At 28.5% G+C, this 15,272-nt stretch overlaps 1 protein-coding gene across 2 annotated transcripts in view; it reads right to left on the reverse strand.

Moving 5' to 3' along the window:
* Positions 1-1,432: 1,432 nt before the first annotated feature.
* Ac76E (adenylate cyclase type 2 Ac76E) overlaps positions 1,433-15,272 on the reverse strand; it is a 327,480-nt gene continuing 313,640 nt past the window's right edge. Inside the window, exons 15-23 of one of the 2 annotated variants that reach the window (XM_075305179.1) lie at positions 12,363-12,589; positions 11,473-11,680; positions 10,741-11,042; positions 6,154-6,316; positions 5,870-6,082; positions 5,690-5,794; positions 5,585-5,602; positions 1,871-2,113; positions 1,433-1,764 (exon numbers count right to left, since the gene is read on the reverse strand). In XM_075305179.1, coding sequence (XP_075161294.1) covers positions 1,633-1,764; positions 1,871-2,113; positions 5,585-5,602; positions 5,690-5,794; positions 5,870-6,082; positions 6,154-6,316; positions 10,741-11,042; positions 11,473-11,680; positions 12,363-12,589 — 1,611 coding nt within the window. In that variant the 3' untranslated portion in view covers positions 1,433-1,632. The remainder of the gene's footprint in view (positions 1,765-1,870; positions 2,114-5,584; positions 5,603-5,689; positions 5,795-5,869; positions 6,083-6,153; positions 6,317-10,740; positions 11,043-11,472; positions 11,681-12,362; positions 12,590-15,272) is intronic. The other variant, XM_075305180.1, reaches the window with a different exon arrangement.

Genomic DNA, 15,272 nt, shown 5'->3' on the forward strand with positions numbered 1-15,272 from the left:
TCGGAGACCACGTATGCGATGAGTGGCTCTCCTTTTCGCTCTATCACTCTCACGATGCTCGACAAACTGTCGGTTGAAGTATTTAGCGCATCTCTTTGGATCAGTCACAGTCACGTCGGCAAAGGTGACTGAAATCCCATCATCCCTCGTAGCGGGGGTCGAGAGGGCTCTCACTGTTGACCACAATTTACCTGTTCCTGTGCCTAGGTTACATTGCTTCAGGTGCTCTAACCATGTGTTCTCGCTAATCTTACCACGGAGCCCGTTGCAATTAAATTGCAAAAATTATGCACTTTCCGGAACTGATACAATAATATTGGGTGTCAGATGCTGCGGCTGAGAATATTGTTGTGTGGGAGATCCCCCGACATCGCATAGTCTGATGACCCACTGCTGCTATCACTGGCGCAGCATCCTGCCACGTAGTCAGTATGACTATATTCCCGTAGCGATGTTAAGTCGGAGCAGTTCCGGCTTAACATTCCAAGCAGGGGTTACACCGAAACCGAACGATGGTGTATTTTGTTTCGGTAGATCGAACAGTACCATGGTCCGGGGTTTTCCCAAAAGCAAACGGAGAAGGCTGCCCGGATTTTTTACTGTTTGGTAGATTTTGCAAAATAATCCCTTTCATAAATTTATCATAGAAATCAAACTTTGGCTAAATTTACGATAGAAATAAAATTTTGACAATATTTTCTATAGAAATTAAATTTTGACAAAATTTTCTATAGAAATAAAATTTTGACAAAATTTTCTATAGAAATAAAATTTTGTCAAAAATTTCTATAGAAATAAAAGATTGACAAAATTTTCTATAGAAATAAAATTTTGACAAAATTTTCTATTGAAATAAAATTTTGACAAAATTTTCTATCGAAATAAAATTTTGACAAAATTTTCTATAGAAATAAACTTTTGACAAAATTTTCTATTGAAATAAAATTTTGACAAAATTTTCTATAGAAATAAAATTTTGACAAAAGCTTCTATAGAAATAAGAGTTTGACAAAATTTTCTATAGAAATAAAATTTTGACCAAATTTTCTATAGAAATAAAATTTTGACCAAATTTTCTATAGAAATAAAATTTTGAGAACATTTTCTATAGAAATAAAATTTTGACAAAATAAGATTTTTTCGTTTGGTAGGTTTTTGGTAAAATTTTCCCCAAATTTTGGTAGATTATTTTTGGTTCGAGTGACAACCGTGGATGCGATACCAGAACAGTTTCTCCACATTGAGGTGTTAGCTACCCTGTAAGATAATATATAGTACCATTTATCTTATTGCATTAAAAAAATAGTTGCTATTTTTGCAATCGCAGGAGTTGGACTTTGGGAAAATTCATAGGGTACTTTGGTAAAAATTATTTCTTGCACATTTTGATTATAATATTGGCTAATTTTTTTCTTACAATAAGCTGGCCTAATAAGCTTATATTTGCATTATTCAATCTAATATCCATAATTTAATCTATTCTTAGAGATTTTTATGATGATTACTTTGTTGTTTGTGTTTTTCTTTTCTTTTGCTCTTGTAGCTTGTAATCTTCTCTTCTCTTCTCTTTTTTTGAATTTATAAAACACTTATAAAAAAACCTTACAAATCAGAAATAAAGAAAAAATAAATTTACAATTTGCCATCGAATGGTGTCTTTACGAAATAAGTGACTAGATTTCCTTTGCCTTTGACATAGGTCAAGCCTCGGCATTCGCATTCATAGCCGGCAGCCATTAAAATTTTCGCAGTATTTTCCGTGGTCTACGAGGATGAGGGATAGAAAAGAACCAAAAAGAAAAAAAGTAAGAGAAATGAAAACAATTATTTGCCTAACATTAAACGGATATGTTCCTATGGTAATACTCACCTGTAATCTACCCATAACACCGCATGAATCCATACGAGAAGCCACATTGACTGTATTACTCCAAATATCATATTGAGGCTTTTGTGCACCAATCACACCGGCAATGACAGGACCGTGATTGAGACCAATACGTAAACGGAATCGTTGAAATGATTCACGATTTATGGAATCTAAAATTGACATCAATGCTATGGCAAATTCCACAAGGATAACAACATTATGTTCCTCTGTACGTTTCTCATCCTTATGATTCGAACGGATGTATTGTCACAGCGGAAGTTGAAATTCAATGATATTTTGCAAGTCGACATATTGTTGTTGTAGTATATCCACCGCCCAGGGCAGTGAGTAGCGATGGGGAAAGAAATAAAAACAGATAATATAATTTTATTGACTACTAATAACATTATGGTCCATAAATTTGTTTTTTTTATGGTGGCGAATATCCTGAGGACTTTTAATTTAAAATTTAACTAACCAGGCTATTGTTATAATTTCGTGGAAAGTTTAAAATGGTTTCTGAACTTAAAAGGAGTTAGGTCGGCCGAGCCTCAGTTCATATAACAAAATTTCTAATCAAAGTACATAGAAAAGCCACCTTTCATAAAATGTATGAAAGGTGGCTTGATATAGTCGGCGGGGCCGACTATATCATACCCTAAACCACCCCTACTGGATTAGTAAACATAAGCATTTGTGGGGTATCTTTGGTATAGGTTTTGGAGTATCATTGGTATAGGTTTTTGAGAACATAAAGGGGGGTACATGTTTATGGGTGTCTTGTCACAATCTGAGCAGAAATGTCTAATATTAGGAGCTATAGTTTATTTTGCACCACAAGAGTTAGTATGCCACTAATATTGAGTCCATTATTAAACAAGTAAGGAAAGTCTAAAGTCGGGCGGGGCCGACTATATCATACCCTAAACCACCATTACAGAATTAGTAATCATAAGCATTTGTGGGGTAACATATAGGTCTGGGAGATAAACCGCAGTTGCATATTTAAGAAAATTAAGGGGTACATGTCTATGGGTGCTTTGTGTCAATCTGACTATAGCTCATAGTCAATGTTGCCAGGGAAAATGTTCGGTTTACCCTACAAGGACAAAAAAAAGTTCCCTACTTTCCTATACATTCCCAAACAATTTTCCATACTATATTTTTCGTTAAATTTAAAAAATTTTACAAAACAAAAATGGTTCTAAGTACTTTATTATCTTAAAACATGAATATGCGACGTATATAACTTAGAATATAAATTTGTATTACGACCATGGTTGCCACAGTTGCTAGAATTCTACCCAAATTAGTAATCTTTTTTGTTATAAAATAAAAATAAAATTTTTATAAAAATAAAATTTTGGAAAAACTTTCTGTAAACAAATTTTTGTGAGAAATTTTTCTATAGAAATAAAATTTTGAGACAAAATTCCACAGAAATAAAATTTTGAGAAAATTTTTTATAGAAATAATATATTGAAAAAAAAAATCTATAGAAATACAATTTTGACAAAATGTTCTATAGAAATAAAATGTTGACAAAATTTTCTACAGGAATAAAGTTTACCACACATTGTTAAAGATCAAGCCTTGCCGGCTTCTAATTTCCTCCTCTAGAGCCACCAAAATGTAAAAATTATTACAAATTGTGTTGAGTGAAAATGTCCTACATTGTGGCCCTACGTCCCTACAAGACGCGAAATATTAGAAAAACCCTATATATAGGGAATTTCCCCTACTTCTAGCAACACTGGCTGTGTTGATATTGCGCCTACGGAGCTAGTATGCCACTAATATTGAGCCCATTATTAAAAAAGAGAAAATCGTTAAATTAGTGTGGGTAATAAATACAAATTTGTAAAAATCGAGCAATATTCTTATGTAAGAGCTACAAGTACGTATAAGTACGATCGGCTAGTACATCAAATTTTTAAATTTGAGTAACATTGGTTAATAAATAAGAGTACTATGGCCAAATTTGGGAAAATCGAGCGATGCATATATATGGAAGCTATATCTAAATCTGAACCAATTTGCATAATATTTTGCTGGTTTGATTAATACCACAAAAGGTTACCTTATGCAAGATTTGAGTAAGATCAGTTAAGAAATGAGGCCTGTATGGACAAACATAAGGTTATTAGGGGCGAATTTTTCAAAATCGGATGATACATATATGGGAGCTATATCTACATCTGAACCGATTTCGATGAAATTTTGCACATATAGTTAGTACTATAGAAGACTGGATCTATTTATTAACCAGACTGGATCTGGTTAATAAATAAGGGTTCTATGGCCAAATTTGGGAAAAAGCCCGCTATACATATATATGGGAGCTATATTTAAATCTGAACCGATTTCGATGATTTTTTGCACATATAGTTAGTGCTGTATAAGACTACATTTAGCCAAATTTGAGTAAGATCGGTTGATAAATAAGGGTTTTATGGCCAAATTTAGAAAAATCGGGCGATACATATATATGAGAGCTATATCTAAATCTGAACCGATTTGGATGAAATTTTGCAGACTTGAAGGGCGATGGAAAAGATTAGCTTTTGCCAAATTTGGTGACGATCCGTTTGAAAAAACGCGCAACGTGACCCCATTTGTCGAAATCGGGCGAAACATATATATGGGAGCTATATCTAAATTTGATCCGATTTCTTCCAAATTCAATAGCCTTCGTCCTTGTGCCCAGAAAACACCCTGTACCAAATGTCATCCAAATCGGTTAATAATTGCGGCCGGAATCCTGTGAACAACAAATACATGGACAGACGGACGGACGGACGGACGGACACCAAGCGCTAGATCGACTCAGGAGGTGATTCTGAGTCGATCGGTATATATTTTATGGGGTCTAAAATCAATATTTCTGGTAGGCACATTTTTTGGCCGATCAAACTTATTATACCCTGACCACTATGTGGTTTAGGGTATAATAAAGGCCGATTAAATACGTGTATAACTCAGCTTGATAAAATTTTCTATAGCAATAAAATTTTGACAAAATTTTCTATAGAAATAAAATTTTGACAAAATTTTGTATAGTAGTAAAATTTGGACAAAATTTTCTATAGAAATAATTTTATTTCTTAAAGAAATAAATACAAATTTAATACGCTAAAAATAGAACTTGTTTTAAATTAATTTGAAATCACCCTAAAAATTATCTCGATTTCATCGAAATTCACCATATGAACCTGACATTTCCGGGGATTAACACGATTTAACTACTATAGACAACTTTCGTTGCATAGTTTTAGGCCGTACACATGGGCCATATTTGCTTAGGACTGTTTGTGGCAATATACTAAAGAAAATGTGACATAACGTCTATTTGGATAGTTCTCTTGCTCACATATCTTTGAATGTTTGTTTACCCATGTAAAATAATTCAAAAGGATTATTTTCGAATTAGGTAAACATGTATACCCCTTGGTCAGCCAATTAGAAACCCTACACGAACTGGAGGAGTGGATTTTCATAATATTGGGACAAAAATTTTATAATAATAATAATAAATAAATAAAAACTTTTATAATAAAATAAATTTAATTCCGTTTTCTTCGTTATGAAAAAGGATGGAACCTTTTGTGTCACATTTTTATAATGAATGGCAACTATTGTGGAACGTTTTGAAAGTCATCAGCGCTATAATTGTGCCTTTTGAAAACGAAATATCTTGTATCATTATATACTTACCGCAAAACTACGCATCAGCTGCATGCGTATAAAATGTACAAATAATCATTTACACACTTCAATTTAGAAACCTAATTTTGAAAATGCCAAAAAAATGAGACTTACCTTAGCTCCTTCCTCTTTACCAGGCCTCAACCCGGATGCACACATATAAGTGCTTGCAATAGTTTTAATTTTTTCGATGCCACTAAATTTGGGTTTTAAAAGTAACTGAAAACAAAAACAAGAAATATTCATAACTATATAATTTGAATACATATCGTTTATCAATTTTTTCCTTCGTACCTTATCAAAATCGCATATGATTTCGTTTAATAAACGCAAACATTCTAGGCCCTGTTTATTTACATCTGTCTCATCGTAGAATTCCTTGTAATTTGGTATGGAGGCAAACATAACGGCCACACAGGAATAACTTTCGTGATACAATTCTGCAGAATTTTGCTGATGCAAGAAATGCGTTGCAACATGAGCTGGTAGAATATTTTCCAAGAGGATCTTTCAAAGGAAACGAGTTTTTTTTTTAGAAAAGACAAGATTTTTTTGAAATTATGAAAAACATGCCTTACCTTGTTAATACCTCTCATAGTTTCGACTTCTTCTTGTTCTACCTTGAGTTTAGCTTTCCACAAGAAATCAGTTCGGGCCACATATTCACCTTGGCGATCTAGAGTATGCAGAACCGCAATAACCAAGAGCAACAGAAGGAATCCTTTCACTTCGATGGGTAAACTTAAAAAGAGAGAAAAAGGCAAACATTTTCTATAAAAATACAATTTTGGCTCAAATTTGTATGGAAATAAATTTTGACCAAATTTTATATAAATAAATAATGACAAAATTCTCTATAGAAATAAAATTTTGACAGTATTTTCTATAGAATTAAAATTTTGAAAAAAATTTCTATAGAAATAAAATTTTGAGAAAATTTTCTATAGAAATAAAATTTTGAGAAATTTTTCTATAGAAATAAAATTTTGACAAAATTTTCTCTCGAAATAAAATTTTGACAAAATTTTCTATAGAAATAAAATTTTGAGAAAATTTTCTATAGAAATAGAAAATTTGCAAAAGAAATAAGATTTTGATAAAATTTTCTATAGGAATAAAATTTTTTGAGTAGCATTTAAAATGTTGTTTTAGTAACTGTATAAGGCCTTTGGAAGGCTTAGTTACATATGAAAATAAATAAATTAAATAAGATTAAAATTTTGACAACATTTTCTATAGAAATAAAATTTTGAGAAAATTTTCTAAAGAAATAAAATTTTGAGAAAATTTTCTATAGAAATAAAGTTTTCTGTAGAAATAAAATGTTGACAAAATTTGCTTTAGAAATAGAATAGTTGACAAAATTTCCTGTAGAAATAAAATTTTGACAAAATTTTCTATAGAAATAGAAAATTTGCAATAGAAATAATATTTTGATAAAATTTTTCATAGGAATAAAATGTTGACAAAATTTTCTATGGAAATAAAATTTTGAGAAAATTTTCTAAAGAAATAAAATTTTGACAAAATTATCCATAGAAATATAATGTTGACAAAATTTTCTGTAGAAATACAATTTTGAAAAAATTTTCTATAGAAATAAAATTTTGACAAAATTTTCCATAGAAATATAATGTTGACAAAATGTTCTGTAGAAATAAAATGTTGACAAAATTTTCTATAGAAATAGAATGTTGACAAAATTTTCTATAGAAATAAAATTTCGACAAAATTTGCTATAGAAATAAAATTTTGACAAAATTTGCTATAGAAATAAAATTTTGACAAAATTTATCATAGCAATATAATTTTGATAAAATTTTGTATAGAAATAAAATTTTAACAAAATTTTCTATAGAAATAAAATTTTGAAAAAATTTTTATCGCTGTAAAATTTTGACAAAATCTTCCATAGAAATAAATTTCTGACAACATTTTCTATAGAAATAGAATTTTAATACAATTTGCAATAGAAATAACATTTTGACAAAATTTTCTAAAGAAATAAAATATTGAAAACATTTTCTATAGAAATAAAATTTTCCATAGAAATAAAATTTTGACAAAATTTGCTATAGAAATAAAGTTTTGTCATAATTTCCTATAGAAATAAAATTGTGATAAAATTTCCTATAAAGATAAAATTTTGACAAAATTTTATTTCTATAGAAAATTTTGTCAACAATTTATTTTGATAAGAAATTTTATCACAATTTTATTTCTATAGGAAATTATGCAAAAATTTTATTTCTATAGCAAATTTTGTCAAAATTTTATTTCTATAGAAAATTTTGTCAAAATTTTATTTCTATAGCAAATTTTGTCGAAATTTTATTTCTATAGAAAATTTTGTCAACATTCTATTTCTATAGAAAATTTTGTCAACATTTTATTTCTACAGAAAATTTTGTCAACATTATATTTCTAAGGAAAATTTTGTCAAAATTTTATTTCTATAGAACATTTTTTCAAATTTTTATTTCCATAGAAAATTTTGTCAACATTATATTTCTATGGATAATTTTGTCAAAATTTTATTTCTTTAGAAAATTTTCTCAAAATTTTATTTCCATAGAAAATTTTGTCAACATTTTATTCCTATGAAAAATTTTATCAAAATATTATTTCTATTGCAAATTTTCTATTTCTATAGAAAATTTTGTCAAAATTTTATTTCTATAGGAAATTTTGTCAACTATTCTATTTCTAAAGCAAATTTTGTCAACATTTTATTTCTACAGAAAATTTTGTCACCATTATATTTCTAAAGAAAATTTTGTCAAAACTTTATTTCTATAGAAAATTTTCTCAAAATTTTATTTCTATAGAAAATGTTGTCAAAATTTTAATCTAATTTAATTTATTTATTTTCATATGTAACTAAGCCTTCCAAAGGCCTTATACAGTTACTAAAACAACATTTTAAATGCTACTCAAAAAATTTTATTCCTATAGAAAATTTTATCAAAATCTTATTTCTTTTGCAAATTTTCTATTTCTATAGAAAATTTTCTCAAAATTTTATTTCTATAGAAATTTTTTTCAAAATTTTATTTCTATAGAAAATTTTGTCAAAATTTTATTTCAATAGAAAATTTTGTCAAAATGTTATTTCTATAGAAAATTTTGTCAAAATTGTATTTCTATAGATTTTTTTTTGTGACAAAATTTTCCATAGAAATATAATGTTGACAAAATTTTCTGTGGAAATAAAATTTTGAAAAAATTTTCTATAGAAATAAAATTTTGACAAAATTTTCTATAGAAATAAAATTTCGACAAAATTTGCTATAGAAATAAAATTTTGACAAAATTTGCTATAGAAATAAAATTTTGACAAAATTTGCTATAGAAATAAAATTTTTGCATAATTTCCTATAGAAATAAAATTGTGATAAAATTTCTTATCAAAATAAATTGTTGACAAAATTTTCTATAGAAATAAAATTTTGTCAAAATTTGCTATAGAAATAAAATTGTGACAAAATTTACCATAGCAATATAATTTTGATAAAATTTTGTATAGAAATAAAATTTTAACAAAATTTTCTATAGAAATAAAATTTTTAAAAAATTTTTATCGCTGTAAAATTTTGACAAAATCTTCCATAGAAATAAATTTCTGACAACATTTTCTATAGAAATAGAATTTTAATAAAATTTGCAATAGAAATAACATTTGGACAAAATTTTCTAAAGAAATAAAATATTGAAAACATTTTCTATAGAAATAAAATTTTCCATAGAAATAAAATTTTGACAAAATTTTCTATGGCAATACAATTTTGACAAAATTTGCTATAGAAATAAAATTTTGTCATAATTTCCTATAAAAATAAAATTTTGACAAAATTTTCTATAGAAATAAAATTTTGACTACACTTTCTATGGAAATACAATTTTGACAAAATTTTCCATAGAAATAAAATTTTTACAAAACTTTCTATAGCAATACAATTTTGACAAAATTTTCTATAGAAATAACATGTTGACAAAATTTTTATCGAAGTAAAATTTTAAAATTTGAAATAAAATTTTGACATTTTGTATAGAAATAAAATTTTCCATAGAAATAAAATTTTGACAAAATTTAGTTTAGAAATAAAATTTGGACAACAATAGAATTAGAATAGAAATAGAATTTTGACAATATTTTGGTTAGAAATAGCATTTTGACAACATTTTATATCACACACAACATTTTTTTCTGATTCAATAACGAAATTAATGGATCCCATTAATTTTGTAATTGAAATGTCTTCAATCACGAAAATGATAGTATCAATCTCAGTTTTAGATGTAAAGAAGTTTTAATTGGAAAAAAATATTTGATTAAAAAATTAATTGATTTAATTTGATAATTTCAATTAATTTTTTAATTGATTCAAGTGAAAATTTAATTGATATTAATTGCAAAACTGAATTAATTTTTTGAATTAAAAACGTTACTATTTTCAATTACTTTCTTATCTGTCTTTGTGTTTTTAATTTGATTGAAAAATTTATTGTTTGAAATAAATTTTGATTTAAAAATTTAAAAAAAAATCCATCACTTTTTTAACTGACTTAGGCTTCCGAATTTGATTAAAAAGTTTATTGAATAAATGAATTTTTTAATTAAAAAAATTAAAATTTTTCAATCATTGACTTAATTAACTTAAGGTTTCTATCGTGATTAAAATATTAATTGTATCAATTAATTTATTAATTGAAACCATTTTCAACTTCAATCAACTCTTTAATTTGAATTATTTTGGTGATATTTTTTTTTCTGTGATAGGAATAAAATGTTGACAAACTTTTCTATAGAAGTAAAATTTTGACAAAAATTTCTATAGAAATAAAAGTTTTGACAAAATTTTCCATAGAAATAATATTTTGACAAAATTTTCCATATAAATAAAATTTTTACAAAATTTTCTATAGAAAGTAAATTTCGAAAAACTTTCTAAAGAAATAAAATTTTGAAAAAAAAAAATTAAAAATAAAATTTTGACAAAATTTTCTATGAAAATAAAATTTTGACAAAATTTTCTATAGAAATAAAGTTTTGACAAAATTTTCTATAGAAAATTTGGTACGTGATATCAGTGTATAGCCTCTAAGATTCGGCCTGGCCGAACTAAGGGACGTATATAATTGTTTAATTTAAAATGTTTACTTACTAATCACTCCTATATCGAGCATTGTACAGCTCAAACAAATCACTGAAATACAACACCACTATCTGACACACCAATGCCACAATCATTGTGAATAGTTTCAATATAAAACCGGATCTAAGAAATGCGGAAATAGCTGCTAAGCTTATGGCACAACAGAAAAGATATATGGGTGCCACCTGCAAATCGGGATAATAGGGAACATTATCTATTTCCGGCAATGACGAATCATTCGATATGTTCGAGGGGGATGAAATATTAAGATTTGAAGTAATCGCGTCCATATCATCAGTGGCAAAATTAATCTGAAAAAAAATAATAAAAACAATTAAAATCAGGTATATGAATATACGATGGCCAATCTACACGGAAACAAATGATAATTAAAATTAAGCAAACGATATTTGTTCGCAGGTAAGACAATGAAAATTTTCGTTAATAATATAGAAATAAAATTTTGACAAAATTTTCTATAGAAATAAAATTTTGACAAGATTTGCTATAGAAATAAAATTTTGACAACATTTTCTATACAAAAAAATTTTGACCAAATTTTCTATAGAAATAAAATTTTGACAAAATTTTCTATAGAGTATTTAGTTGTTTATATTCAATACAATAATAATGAAAACTTTTGTTTTATTTACGAATTTGTTTCGTTTACTCAATTTTAATGACACATGATATAACGAAGCTGTTTTTTTTATCAGTGCATCATTCTGATTAATATCTTACCACGCTAAAGACGGCACAAGCCGATATTAAAATGTTGACAACAATGAAGATAGCTAAACGTAAAAATCGACTTCCGGCCACCACTTGGCCAGGTCCATTTCTTTCAGGAGTCGTTGAATTAATATCAGGAACATTCATATTGCTTAGATAGAGGAACAATGCCATTACAAGAAATGTGGTCAATAAGGATCCCAGTAATGCCAGATTGCTAAAAAATATTAAGAATATTTGCATTAATGATAAACAATTATTTATCAAGGGGGCGGATTGCTTAAGAAACTTTAGAACACTTTTGTTTTTTTTTTTATTTATAGCAAAGATTTCTTCAATAAAAGGTGTTATTTTGGTATTCAAATAATGGAATGGAATTATAAAATAATAAAAACGAAGGTATGTTATTAAGACCAGATATGGACTTTTGATATTCTTGACAATGATATATTTCTTCAAATCCATGCTTTTATTAAAATTTTTTCAAGAAAATATTTTTATGTTAGGGCTTAGGATTTTTAAGAGTTTTTTGGTTTCGCAGTTGGATGCGATCTTTCCATTTATTAAAAAAAAACATTTGGTGAAAAAAATTAAATTTTTACATATAGCATAAAAACTTCTGAGTTATTATATTTAATATGCATACATTTTAGGACCACACATTTTTTGTAAAATACTTCTTTGTATTTATTGAAATGACTAAAAATAAAGTTTTTCCAAATTTTAATTTTAAACTTAACTAATTTTATTTTTTCCGATTTTTTTAATTGAAAAATTTTAAATATTTGAATAAATAAAATTGAATTAATTTTAAATAAATTATATACTTTTTATATTCAATATTCATTTTAATATGGAATAGCCTATATATGAATTCAATTCACAACACCAATACTTACATATCCATTACAATCAATTGCACTGCCGCCACTGAGATGAAGAGCAAAAAAGCACAAATTAAATCATAGCGAAAATGCGTATCCGGCTGGGCTCGATACATCACTTCTCGTGGCGTGTTGCGATACCACATGGTGAATGGCTTCAATTCGGTGGGCGGTCCAAAGCAATTGAAATTAAAACATTTACGCTCTGGTGGCAATAAATTTGATTCAATCATGGCAATACTCTGCAACAGTTGTAAACACCCGGATACGGAACCCAAAAAGTCAGGATGTCCAAAGATAAATTCATGAAAGTAAGTAAGAGGTAAGATAAATAAAACACTTCATTAAACAAACAAATTGCAAAACCCAAAAAAAATCCTCAGCAACAATAACGTGGACGAAGATAAGGTGAATTGAACATTGTGAAAGGACACAACAGGAAACCAAAAGGTGTTGCTCAAACATCCTTATCGTTTGATGTATTGCATTGTGTTCTATGTCAAGGGAAAGCAAGTGAAAGATATTAAACGTTTAAAATACGTTCTCTACACAATCTCTCCCCATCTCTCTCACACACACACACATACAAGCAGATAGGCAACAATTTTGGCAATATCTACGAAATGATGATTGTGTTTTGTGGCCATGTGGTTACTATGTTTAAGCGACATACAGCTAGATAAGATTTCATATGGGATAGAAGGAGATCCGAAGGACACAAAAAGCTTTAAAGATTTAAAGGAATTCTGTAAAGTATAACAGTACGGGACATTCAAATAAGAACAGCGTGGCAAACCCTACCCTGTGTCGAATTTTAAATGTTTAACGATTCTAGCTTGCACCAACAAGAGAAAGAGAAACTTACACGCACAGAAAAAACATGTTTGCCGCATCCATTTATTGCTTATCTAGAGTATGTAACACAATTATCGCGAAAACCATGTATTTTGTCTTTGTAAAATAATTTTCGAGCGGAGAAAAATATATGTTGGCAATAAGCATTTAAATGGTTATCAAATGCGGCAAACATGTTCTATTATTTAAATGATAGAATTTGAGACCATTACATGGTCGGGAAAATCACGTACCTGACCATTCAATTTTTTTACTTTTTTGCAGGGAAAAAAGTATTTTTATAGCTTAAGTATAGACATGTCTAGAACCTTTACATGGCCATAAAGACCATGTACATTGATTTCGTGACCATTTAATTTTTTTGCAGCGAAAAAAATTTGATAAAAACATTGAGCAGTTACACACGATTTTCATTTCGCGCGTCAGTCGTGTGTTGATTGTTTCTTGGAATGGACAGAGAATACGGAATTACTGTGTTTTGTGTTAATTTATTTATTCAGAAGTGGCACGTGGTTTTATGCGAAGACAAAACAAGTATATACGGCCGTAAGTTCGGCTAGGCCGAAGCTTATGTACCCTCCATCATGGATAGCGTAGAAACTTCTTCTAAACACTGCATTTCACAATCGAATTACTTAAGTTGCGGTAACGCTTGCCGATGGCAAGGTATCTTAAAACCTCCTAACACCATCTTCTAAATTGTATGTAAGTCCATACGTGGTATATATTAAATCAAAAAATATTGATCCAATACGTATATAATTCAGTTTAACAAAGTAGACTTAAAATTTTGAAAAAATTTTCTACAGAAATAAAATTTTAACAAAATTTTCTATAGAAATAAAATTTTCACAAAATTTTTTATAGAAATTAAAATTTTGACAAAATTTTCTATAGAAAGAAAATGTTGACAAAAATTTCTACAGAAATAAAATTATAACAAAATTTTCTATAGAAATAAACTTTTGACAAAATTTTCTATAGAAATAAAATCTTGGTAGATTATTTTTGGCTCGAGTGGCAACCATGATTATGAACCGAATAAAATTTGAACAAAATTTTCTATAGAAATAAAATTTTGGCAATGATGAAAATTTTATTATGGACGGAATAAAATTTTAACAAAATTTTCTCTAGAAATAAAATTTTGAAAAAATTTTCTATAGAAATAAAATTTTGACAAAATTTTCTATAGAAATAAAATTTTGGTAGATTATTTTTGGTTCTAGTGGCAACCATGATTATGAACCGATATGGACCAATTTTTGTGTGATTGGACCAATTTTGGTATGGTCCTTGGCGACCATATACTAACACCACGTTCCTAATTTGAACCGCATCGGATGAATTTTGCTCCTCCAAGAGGCTCCGGAGATCAAATCTGGAGAACATTATATATGGGGCCTATATATAATTATGGACCGATATGGACAAATTCTAGCACGGTTGTTAAAGATCATATACTAACACCATGTTCCAAATTACAACCGGATTGGATGAAATTTGCTTCTCTTGGAGACTTCGCAAGCCAAATCTGGGGATCGGTTTATATGGGGGCTATATATAATTATGAACCGATGTGGGACCAATTTTTGCATGGTTGTTAGAGACCATGTACCAAATTTCAGCCGGATCGGATGCAATTTTCTTCTCTTTGAGGCTTCGCAAGCCAAATCTGGAGATCGGTTTATATGGGGTCTATATATAATTATGGACCGATGTGGACCAATTTTTGCATGGTTGTTAGCGACCATATACCAACATCATGTACCAAATTTCAGCCGGATCGGATGAAATTTGCTTCTCTTTTAGGCTCCGCAAGCCAAATCTGGGGATCGGTTTATATGGGGGCTATATATAATTATGGACCGATGTGGACCAATTTTTGCATGGTTGTTAGAGACCATATACCAACACCATGTACCACATTTCAGCCGGATCGGATGAAATTTGCTTCTCTTTTAGGCTCCGCAAGCTAAATCTGGGGATCGGTTTATATGGGGGCTATATATAATTATGGACCGATGTGGACCAATTTTTGCATGGTTGTTAGAGACCATATACAAACAC

This window comes from Haematobia irritans, chromosome 4 (assembly GCF_050003625.1).
Source record: "Haematobia irritans isolate KBUSLIRL chromosome 4, ASM5000362v1, whole genome shotgun sequence".
NCBI classification, from domain to species: domain Eukaryota; kingdom Metazoa; phylum Arthropoda; class Insecta; order Diptera; family Muscidae; genus Haematobia; species Haematobia irritans.